This window comes from Tiliqua scincoides, chromosome 3, assembly GCF_035046505.1.
Source record: "Tiliqua scincoides isolate rTilSci1 chromosome 3, rTilSci1.hap2, whole genome shotgun sequence".
Lineage (NCBI taxonomy): Eukaryota > Metazoa > Chordata > Lepidosauria > Squamata > Scincidae > Tiliqua > Tiliqua scincoides.
This window is the reverse complement of record NC_089823.1, coordinates 214,794,755-214,806,547: the sequence shown is the minus strand read 5'-3', so window position 1 is coordinate 214,806,547 and position 11,793 is coordinate 214,794,755. Positions and strand designations below refer to the sequence as shown.

General features: G+C 40.3%; 1 protein-coding gene across 1 annotated transcript in view; it reads right to left on the bottom strand.

Annotated features, from left to right (window-relative positions):
• Window positions 1-2,365: 2,365 nt before the first annotated feature.
• The window catches only part of MED12L (mediator complex subunit 12L), a 208,277-nt gene continuing 198,849 nt past the window's right edge, over window positions 2,366-11,793 (bottom strand). Inside the window, exons 43-44 of the mRNA XM_066622573.1 lie at window positions 4,727-4,808; window positions 2,366-2,906 (exon numbers count right to left, since the gene is read on the bottom strand). Coding sequence (XP_066478670.1) covers window positions 2,854-2,906; window positions 4,727-4,808 — 135 coding nt within the window. The 3' untranslated portion in view covers window positions 2,366-2,853. The remainder of the gene's footprint in view (window positions 2,907-4,726; window positions 4,809-11,793) is intronic.

Here is an 11,793-nt window from a genome sequence, read left to right as displayed (position 1 = left end):
AAGAGAGCTGCATGTCAAAAAAGTTTGGGAACCACTGGTGTACAGACTTGCACCCTAAGAAATTATTAATAAACACCATTAATACAAACACATGTTCTTTGCTAATTTAGAATCATAGAGTTGGAATGGACCTAATAGGTCATCTAGTCCAACCCCCTGCCTTAGGAAGGAAATCCTCTTAGAGGATTTCATAGGCAGCCCAATCCTATGGAGTCTCAGTGGCAGTGCTGGGTGTTGCAAACATGCCATAAGGCGCATTTGTGCCACACTTGAAATAAATGGTGCTGCCGTGAAGGCCTGCTCTGCCTGTCAGTGCCACAGTGGGAGCCCCAGCTGCTGGTGAAGAGGAGATAAACACCAAGCGGCATGGGGAAGGTGGCAGGAAGGTGTGCGAAGTGTTTCTGGGCAACAAATAGGCATATGGCTAAACACAACTAAAGCACAATGTCACAAACAAATAACATTAAGATAAAAAAAAATTCAGAGTTCACATGTGCACAGATAGGGTCTTGCCATCTATAACAACCTGATGTACCACTGCTGGGAACGTCACTGCTGCAGACTTGTAATTGAAAGTAGGAGCAAGTTCTGTCCTACTTTTGCTGTGCATAGGGCACAGCAACAGTCAGTAGAGATGTGTTATATCCAGCTAAATCAGCAGTCTTTGAGGTTTATTAAAATACTGCAGCTCTTAATCACACATTAAGAAAAGAAATAATCTCATGTGAATAAAAACAGAGGTGCCTTCAGATTTCAAGCAAAGGTAATTTTGCATGTATGATTTTTGACAACTAATTTGGAATAAAACATTTCCACAAGTGGCAACAAAGTGTTTTCACAGTGTACACGGCGGTTCACAAAAAAACATTTATTACAATAAAGATTCTGACATCCTACAGGAAGGTAGAAATGCATTGGCCTGAGATGGCAATGCAAATTTTATTTTACATAGTTGACTAGTTTGCTTGGTCAAGACTGTTTTATTCACAGTAAATCTTACTGTAATCTTATCACAAAGCAACTGAAAAGTTCACACATAAAACATAGTAAAATAGTTCAAAGTATTTTTTTTAAATGTCCTACATGATTCACATTCAAAATCTGAGTATCTAATTCTAAAAAAGGTATCACAATATACTCAAATTTCACAAAACAGTAGTAGTGTCTTCTGCTTATTCTTTACTCAAATATGAGTAAATATCACTTGCACAAGCTTAAAATAGTTTTTATTTTTATAGCAATAAATTTGATAAATAACTTACTTGTGCTTTGGCAGGAAATTCATAAAGTTGCATTTACACAACAACAAAAAAAACTTTTAAATACCTACCATCTAAAATAGTGAGTAATTATCTCCACGACTAGGAAACTGTGGTCAATTTCTCACAACAGTTGATGAGGTGGGTGAACCTATGTCTGAATTGCACTACTTTAGACTGCAGATGAGGGACAGAACTGAATGCTCCTCCACAGGAAAGAAAGGTTTTAGCCTCACCTGCTCTCTGACCTGCTAGTTGTCCGTGTACAGGCATACTTTTTCACGAAGAGCACGCCATCACATGAACTTGCAACTGCAGTCTGATATTGTGCAAGCTTACCCCTTCAGTTCTTTACAAGAACTATGCCCACGTCTATAAGGAGGCAAGTTCTGTGCTGGACCTCCATGGAAAGACATATTTGTCTACCTATTGAGGCATTTATATCCCACTCTTCAGTGCTACTTTTCCAAGGTAGCTAGAACATTTGAGAAAACAGTTCTTTTTCTCGAATTTGCAAGTGTATTATGAAACCATGTTGAAAAACTGCAAAGAATACTAAGAAATCTTTGTTAAATCTTCTGCTGGTTTGTTTTTGGGAAAAAATTTTCTGAAACTATTCTGGAATAACCGCACCTCAAGTAATAGTAAAAAACCATCTTGACTTCTATTATGTGCTGTGGAAGTCCTGCTAGCATATGTCCAGTGCGTGAGAAATTATATAACATATATCCAATTGGGGGGGGGGGAGAGTGAAAAGCCTAAGCATGAAATGACTAGTCTTTAACAGCAAGTTTAGGTTGCAACCCTGTGCAAAACTGGGCATACATAAGGCCCCCTGCCTTCAGTGGTACTTTTGCATGAGTACAGGAATGGTGTTTGAAGTTTGCTTAACTGCTGGGATATCCCTCTCTGGGACAAGTGTGCAGTGGTTGTTTCGGCTTTGATTTCTCATTTCGTTTTTTAAATACACCCTTGTCAGAGAGATTTGCACTGAAAGGAAAATCGAACAGTGTTATTATTGTGAAATTGTGGCATTTTCATAGAAACTTTATGACTACAGGAAAAGATCCTCCTTTAGAAACTTTATTACCACAATGAAAGCAAGGGAAAAATTAGGAACTTTGAAAACAAAAGATTTGTTTTTATAAAGTGCTTATGAAAACTATAAACATGATTAAAGTTAACATGACTGAAATAAATATACATTTTACCAAAACTAAGAGACCCTTGTGCAAAAAAAGGGAAGTGCCTTTCTAGTCAGGAGTTTGGTCCAGTGCAGGTCTGAAGAAGAAGAGAAAACCATTACTGTATTCTCCACAAAAGGAAATCCAGGATTCTTAATCTCTCTTAAAAAAGAGTTAATACCCTAAAAGCACCAAATCCATATATTCTGCAGCAATAATGTTCTTCATATAGGCCCATATAATCCATGTTTATAATTAAATGCTAAACAAAAAAAGGTCACCTGTTTGTAATCACATTAGCTGCAGCACAAAAATTGGAAAAAAAGTTTCTAGTAACAGTAATTAGTGCATCAAGTTCTGTTTTCCTATTCTTCAGTGCAAACACTTTGCCTTACTCTAATCTTCCAGATTCAAAAGTGCGAAGGGTGGCCATATGGATTCACACTCTGTTGGGGCTGGTTACCTAGGAAGCAAAAGAAAAAGTCTTAATGTTCATGTAATGTGCCCAAAAGTTGATGTCTCCTGCAAAGCTGCTGAAGTTGCTTCTAAGGAACTTACTTCTAAGCTAATCGATAATCAAGATATAACTGATTTCAAACTAAATTTACTTTCAGGTATACATGCCTAAGATTGAAGCATTATCTACCCATGCCTGATGGCAGATTGTCCCCAAGATCAATATATGTCCAGGGCACCCCGTATCCACGAATTCACTTATTCAAGGCTTCCCCGGGCCTCCCAATGCTTTAAAAGGCATTAAAAAGTCACTTCCAATTTCAAGGAGAAACCAGAAGTGACTTTTCTTTTTGGAGGGTGGTGTTCACCTATATCTGCGGTTTCACGTAACCGTGGAGGGTTCTGAAACGGAATCCCTGCAGATACGGGGGCATGCTTGTATTTCAAAATGCAAGTAGTCTTGAGATACTTTTATGCAACTGGTGTTTTTCTCAGTCAGGTGACAGCAGCATCCCTGCCACTCACAGTCACGTTAGTACCAAATATACACTCCTGGTTGAAATGCATCTGGTGAGGCTTCAGGTATGGACCCAATGAAAAACTATCTTCAAAGTTCCAAAAGGGGCAAAAGCTTGCACTCCTCAAAAGGTAGCATCTCCAGGACGGATCCTTTTCAGAGGATGCCTCGGAAATTTAAGCAGGGCAAAAGGTTTCAGACACGCTAAAAATTTGCCACTGATTTGCGGTACCTACCTGTGTTAATGCTGAAGCCTGTCTTGCACTCAAGGTAGGGGACCGTATAGTCCCCACTGGGGAGGCTGATTCTCAGGCCAGTCAGTACATTCTTGAAAAGAACCACTCACTGCTTCGAACTAGAAATGAGGGGAAGGTTACACTTACTTCCCCTCATTAATTGCTAAGCCCTGTGACATGACTGGAATATCTAAGCAAGAGAGCTGCACAATACCTATGGAAGATATTCACTTGGTGCTTTAGGCTCTCTTTTGTAGGAGACTGGATTGCTACCAGTGCCACCAACTTTAAATCCGTATGAGCACAGACGTCAATAGTGGCAGTCAGGATCACCTGCATGCACCAGCCTGAACAACACAATTTGGAGTGACAAAACAATGAGGGGTACTCCGACACCAACAGAGCCATTCTAGTCAGTGCTCTGATCCTCTTCCTGTTCCCTTTCAGATGTTTCTGAAATCTCCCTTTTCATACAGCACCTCTAGGGAAGAAAGGGGGAAACCCTGCTGCCTCTTTGCTCTTGCCGCCCACCTAGCTGCTCAGGAAAACCTTCCCACCTCCTTCCCCTTGTTGCTCTTGGTGCAGCCTCCTTCCCTCCACACTGGCCCTGTTCCAAATGTTCTTCCTATTTATTTGATATAGAAATGGCACAGATTAAGGAGGTCAGGCCAAGAGTAGTGGAAGAGGATGAGGAGAACAGTTGCCTTCCTTCTCTCTATTCAATTGGATGACAGGCACGCAAAGTGAGAGGGCTTTTTTCCCTTTTTTAAAAATGGGGCAGAGGTACGGCAGCAAATTTTGGACTGTTCAAAAATCTGTTTGGGCATTCTGGGTAGTAGACATACAACTTGACAGCAAACACATGCACAGCCTGAGAAATAAGATACAATGCATGCAAGAGGCAATTTTCAGGATTTAGGCCTTGTCGCTAACAAGACTCATTTACTTGAGATCAGAACTGATTCTGTCTGGATTTATTACTTAAGAAACACGAACTGGCAGAAAATATGTTCTAAATATGCAAAAGGCAGCTGCAGAATCACACAAGGCCTTTATCTAACGCGGCATACTTACTTGACAGCTGTTTTTGGAGTTGTCTGACGAGAGCAGCCGTCTGTTGTTGCTGTTGTGTCTGCTGCAAGCCTTGCCTTGGGAACTGCAATAGGCAACATCAGAAAAAATAAGACACAGCTGTACCGAACAGTGTCAGCAATGCTGTCATATAGGTGTGAGAAGTTAGATGCTATGGCTACCAATCAGAGGTAGGCTATTCATTCTGGCCATCTCCTTGCATCCCCTTTACGCTGACTCTATTCTCTCATTCTCTCATTCCCAGATTCTCTCTATTCTCTCATTTCCAGATCTTCTTTCCCTTTTATCTTTTCCTATTATTTCTTTATCTTCCAGTTCATCTAATTAAAAAATGGATTTTCAATAATTATGGAGAGAGCCACCATGTCTATGAACACCAGGACATAATTTAATTATTAGGAGCCTTTTTTTCTCCCCAAGATACACACAAAGAAACAAAATATATTTTTGAAATCATTATGCTTTTGTTCAATTTATTGTTGTAATTATCCAATTCTATTATTATTTCTGGTAAGGCCTGAAGACATTTATTTTCAGACAAGCCTTCTGAGTTACTGGCCTTTTTAACATCTTTTAACTTTTAAAGGTTGGGGCCTTTTCATAAACTGCTGCTGTTTGCTCCTTTTATATCTTTTAATCTGATTGCTGTTTTTAAGAATGTTCTTGTTATTAATGGATTTTTTAATCTTGTTTTTAATTCATGTTTTTAATTGCGCCTTTAATTATTATTGTAAGCCACCTTGGGTCCCTTTGGGGAGAAAGGCGGGGTACAAATGAAGTAAGTAAGTAAATAAATAAATAAATATTTGTAGCTATTGATAATAATACACTATTAATATGAAAGAACAAGGTTCTACCCTTGTAAGAAAAGGGATAGAGTGGTCTGGCAACTCAGGGAGAGAGGGAATATTTAGCCTAGGGACTGTTAATTTATAATTCCTACTCTATTGTAACTCAAACGACTGACAACAAGCATGGTCCAGTAATCATAGTGAGCGACTTGGAGATCTGAGATCATTTGGCACTGTACTGAGAATATACCAAATATTAGTGATGGACTGCTGGCTTCCTAGACAGTATTACATACCTGTAATAAAAAAAAATATTCTGTGGTCCGACTGGTTCAGATCAGGTGTTAGGCGCTTTATGCCTAACCCATGTTTGGCCAACAAGTTCAATAATTCTAGCATGAAAGAGCACGTGGAAGATCCCTATGGAATTGCTCTTCCAAGTGGTTTTTAACAGCTGTGAATGACATTTTCTTGGAAGGTTAGCAGTCTGTCATCTAGCCCTAATAATATTTTCCATACATCCAAACAACAATTTTTATACCTATATATACTCATTCACATTCCTCTGGACAGAGATGTCAGGAAAATGTTGTAAATGCTGTGAGTGATGATGGGGCATCTACTCAAATTCTGCAAACATCACATTGTTCCAGGTGTAACGTGCAAGCAATCTTTAAAGGATTCAAAGGAAAATGCAAATAAAAATTGCTAAATGCTAGGTTTGAAAATTAAACTAAGAATCTAAGGTAAAATGAGATGTGAAGACTGATTTGTGTCACACAGTCTCTCTGTTTGATTTCCTGCAGATGACGCAGCTTGACTAAGGGAGTGGTTCAGTGACAGAGCAAATGCTTTCCTTGTCTGGAAGACTCCAGACTCAATTCCTGGCATCTCCAAATAGGGTTGGAGAATGACCTTTGGGTGATGCTACCAGTCACTGTAGGCACTACTGTGTTAGAGCCAAATCCTATCCAATTTTCCAGCTCTGGTGCAGCCATGCCAATGAGGCATGCACTGCATCCTGCAGTAGAGGGCAGTCACAGAGGCCTGCTCCAGGTAAGGGAACACTTGCTCCCTTTCCACAAGGCTGCACTGGCACTGGAAGTTTGATAAGATTGGGCCCTCAGATGAAGTAATTTACTAGAAGCCTAGTGAGTATGAGAAGAGGACATAGACAAGAAAACTAGAAGTCTTTTATAATTAGTATTAAGCAGGCTATGAATGCTCTGTACACAGAATCCACTGCTCACAGTTTGAACGAGTCATGGAAATTGTAGACTTGCTGGGCAAAATAGACTAGCTTAACTCCAGATAGATTTTCCATGGATATCTGTGACTCCTGAGCAGATATGTTATTTCCACAGCAAAAATTCAGCTCAGAGAATCCTTATGCAAAAGGGACTTTGGTCTCCTAGATAAAGTTTTAGTTTCATTTACATGAAAGGGAAGCAAACAAGAGCACAGTTTTGGCATAACTACCTAATAGAACTCCCCTAATCTAGAAATACTGCTGTTTCCTTATTTTGCAATGCAAATTTCTTGCATTATACTTTTTCTGAAAAACAAAACTAGAACCTGACACTACATATTTTGGCCTTATCTGAGGGGCGGTGGTGGGTAGATTAAGTTAAAGAAGCAATAAATAATAAAATTTATGATGGTGACATACATTGGATTACAAGCTCACGCTTTGTTTGGAGCCTGCCAAATGTTTTCAACTTATGCTGACAACCCTGCCCTGACCAAAAAAAAAAAAATGGAAAAATTATCTAATGTATCTTTCCCATATGTTACTCCTATAAGTTAATGTGGATTTGCATTATCTTCCTTGGGAATTAAACCTTTTTCTTCCTAACTGCAAACTGAATTTTCCATTTTGACTGTAGATCAATAGGGATGCTGACATGATAACTTAGTGGAAAAAAGTCTTTTACTATCTCATGAGAGTCAAAAAATAATAATGGAGAGTAATATGTCTGAAACCAGAACATATGCTGACTGCAGAGTCTCATGACTTGTTTTACTGCCCATTTTTAGGCAGTTACCATAGATCTCTTTAACTTTTCAAGGTGAATAAATTAATCTTCTAAAATATGAAGTTAGATATTTATGTTGCCTTTGAACTTGCGCCACAAAGTCTTTTTTTTAGGGTCTTTCCAGATGAAGAGAGGGAAAATCCTTGGGTTTTGCTGTTAGATGTACAGTAGGAAGGAGTAAGATAGGTTACTCTTGTGATACATGCAGGCACAGCTGAACTGGAGGGGCATTTGCTGGATCACAGGCATTTCGCTTTCATTTTAAAGGCAGATGTGCACCTGTGGAAGAGCAGCAATGCACAATCAAGAGAGAAATAGGCTTCTTCACTAGAAGGTGGGACTGTATGTAGCAGAAAGCCTTCCTAGAACTTTATTTGCTAGTTTAAAACATATACATCATGCCTTTCTATTTTAAACCCCCCCATATCTCAAGGCAGTGTACAACACTAACAGAAACAGAACACAGCAAACAAACCTAGAGTGCCACATAATTATTTGCAACATATTAAAAGGCTTACACCCAGAATGTGAAGTTAGAATTATTAGGGAGCTACTAAGCTATGGGAAGGTCCACTTCCCATCCTTGATTCAGCCATATGGGCAACCACTACCAAATAAGATAAGGGTGGGTGGTCATGGTCACTATAGTTTCTGACCATTGCCAAATGGGCAGGCAAATAACACAGGCCAACACACATTTTGCTTCCTTAAACGTTACATCAATTCCTGGGTATATTGTGGTGCCGATTCAAAAAATGGCATCCGTTTTCCCTATCACGTCTAGTTTTGGAGACACGGCATAGCCTCTTTAGTGAATGGTTCAAGCAGCTTCCTCATGAGGAAGCCCATACCATGGCTTCTTAATGAGAAAGCTGCTTGAACCGTTCACTAATGAGGCTATACTATATCTCCAAAACTAGACTTGATAGGGCAAAACAGATGCCATTTTTGGAATCGGCACCCCAAATTCATATCAAACCACCATAAAGTTTGGGAACAACTTTTCTGACCCTCAATTTTGTAGGCCTGTGTAATCAGCAGCAGTAAGTAGATGCAGCAACTGCTGGTCCTTGCTTGCCCTCTCCTCAGCAGCAGCCATCACCCCCTACATCCTCAAGCAAGTAATCAGTAGTAGTAAGCAACACCACTGCCCTCTCTTCTTACAGACAGTGGAACTGACACCTATAATAGTGATGAAACACCTAATAGGAAAAGATGGTGAAGGCCCACCAAGCTGCATGTTCCTAAGAGTCCTCCATAATCCTGGCCAGCACCAGCTGAATGAGTACTCCTGCTTGAGTGGTATAAAGGTGGGGCCTCTGTATCCATGGGATATCCATTCTTGGACACCCCAGAGATACCGAAAACTGTGGATAATGAAAGTTGTGGTTTTGGCCCCTTTAAGCCCTCCAGAGGTGCACTCTGGTTGTCTCCAGAAGGCTTTCTGAAGCCTGCAGCGGCCACGCATGTCCGCCTACAGCATCTGCGAGCTTCAAAATAGCAATTTCGAGGGGGGGGGGGAACTGCAATTTCTGGTTTCCCTCTTTTTTTTTTTTTTTTTTTGCAAAAAAAAAAAGTGTGTTTTTTTTTGGCCCTTATAAGGCATTCCGAGGCCTAGGGAAGCTTCACAATAGCCTAGAAGATCAAATAAATGTTACTTTCAGTTTTCCTTGGGAAACCGGAAGTGGCTCCCCCCCCACCGCCGCACTGGAACAGCCATTCTGAAGCCCACAGAAGCTGTGGGTGGGGGTACTGTGGGCTCTAGAAGTGAGCGGAGTTCAACTCTGGTAGCCACTAGAGCAGTGATTTTCAACCTTTTTCATCTCACAGCACACTGGCAAGGCACTAAAATGGTCAAGGCACACCATCAGCTTTTTGGCAATTGACAAGGAAACTGTGCTGTCAATGGGGGTCACATTCCCCCAATGGTCCTATTGATAAATGACCATCTCCCAAATTCCTGTGGCACACCTGGGGACCATTTGCGGCACACCAGTGTGCCACAGCACAGTGTTTGAAAATGGCTGCTCTAGAGGTTGGGCCACATCTATAGATGTAGAGGCCCCACCTGTACTGAGGAGTGTCCAGCCTCAACTATTGAATCAATGTTTTAGAGCCGCATGTCACCAATTTTACACACTAACTTCAGAAACTAACTTTCACATAAGATGCAACCTGAGCATATCTCAAAACAGCAATTTTAAACAAGCAGGCAGACCATGAAGAAGGTGGACAATTCAGCAAAAATAAAAAGAGTAGATCCCTGATTCTCTGCAGACCCTGCTGTTAAAGGAATGGCTCAAATTAAATCAACAACAAAACCAAGATACAAGGGCACCAGGAAGAAGGTGTAAGTTTCTGGCTAATGAAGTAGGTTTTAGAAACAATTTCCCGTAACATCTAGGGAAATTTCCCATAATTGTTTCCCATAACAATTTCCCATAACCCAGCCCCACAGAACTGGCTGGGTCATGCTCTCTCGACCTGTCAGAAACAGGGTTCCCATAGGTGGGGAAATAACCACTCTTTAAAGTTGCCTTTCAGACTTAGGCCTAAATCCTAACCAACATTCCAGCATTGCTGCATCCTGCAATTGGGGGGCAATCATGGAGGCCTCCTCAAAGTAAGGGAATGTTTGCTTCCTTATCTAGGAGGAGCATTGCCCTTATGTCGGTGCTGGAAAGTGGGTTAGGACTGCGCCCTTAACTAAGTAACTGAAGGCCCTTCATAACCTGAGTATCTGAAGGACTGCCTTTTCCTCCATGTGACAACCCCATCCTCTGAGGTCTCCTGGGGAAGCTAGGATTGAGACTAGGTGGGCAGCAGTGAGAAAGAGGGATTTCTCTGTGATGGCGCCACATCATTAGAACTCCCTCCTAACAGAATTCCTCCCTGGTGACTTTCAGTGGGGGGTTGAAGATTTTTTCCCTTTAAGTTAGCTTTTTCCTTTTAAGTAATCCACCCCCACAAACTGTTTCCATGCTTTTATTCTACTATATTAACTAGATATTTTAAAGATTTTTTTGTATCTCTTTTTTTAAAATTGTATTTTATTTATTGTACTTGTTATGAGATGTTCCACTGATTGTGGGGTACCTTAGTTTTTGAGAGGAAAGGCAGCATGTAAATGATTTACATAAATAGATATTGTGATAGTTACAGATGAACTCCAAAACCCTAGTGAAGAGATTAGAAGAGTGGGAGATTATTTGATGCTCAAAGTGAGCTAGGCAGGACCTCAGAGGGGGCTGGTCAAAACTTGTATTCCAGGGAAGAGAAGAAAACCACATGAAGTGATCCTTCAGGGGTCTGATAGCCCAGAACAGGGTCACTTTGCAATTCTGCTTATTTGTCTTAACTCTATTTTTATATTTTATGTTTAACCAGCTGCAATTAATAAAGATGTACTGGCATCCAGAACACTTTCAACTACATTGTAAATATTTTTCTGGTTATAATCAAGCTCTGTAATTATTCAGTACTTTTTCTTTTTAAATCTATAACTTGCTGTAATAACTTCCTGAAGGTTAAGTCAAGTCCTTGGATGGGGGCAACTGGAAATGTTATACTACCACCACATGCTTCCTTGCACTGTTGCAGTTCTCTTGATACCAGCAGATGAATTAAAAACAAAGCTCTGGAATAGACAAAGAACCACCAATGTGCAAGTCAAACTACAATTTGGGCTTTAAAACTTGGGACAAAATGCCATCCCTGCAATAGTGCAGTGACTTTAAGAAGGTAACCTGTTTGCTGCCAGAGGGAGGGGGGGGGAAGAGTTGTATGGATTCCCTGGTTTCCAGTTGATTACAAGGCCTCCAACAACATTTAATTGAAGGCCACTTGCACAAGCTTGATTCCTGTTTCCTGAGCATTGGTGCAACTCTATTTTCTTGAAAAACTATATTACTCTCAAGGGGGAATTAAGTCAATGTAACAAACAATTGAAAAGTTATGATCAGTCCTTCTTTGCTTCTCCCCTATAGCACAAGGGTGCATTAAAATTTGAAGAACGTGAAGGCACTTCTGGCCTGGAATTTTATTTTACATAACCTTATGCAGCAATAAATGTAATTTAGAGTTTTGTCATATTTCTTAAACTGAGGTTTAAGTACTGAAAATTTGCAAGCAATTAGGGTTGGCAGACATTAAGGTAGTCTGGACAAGGAAGTAGCAAAATAATGTTGTGGCAGTTGGCACTCATTCTGTTAAGATGAAAACG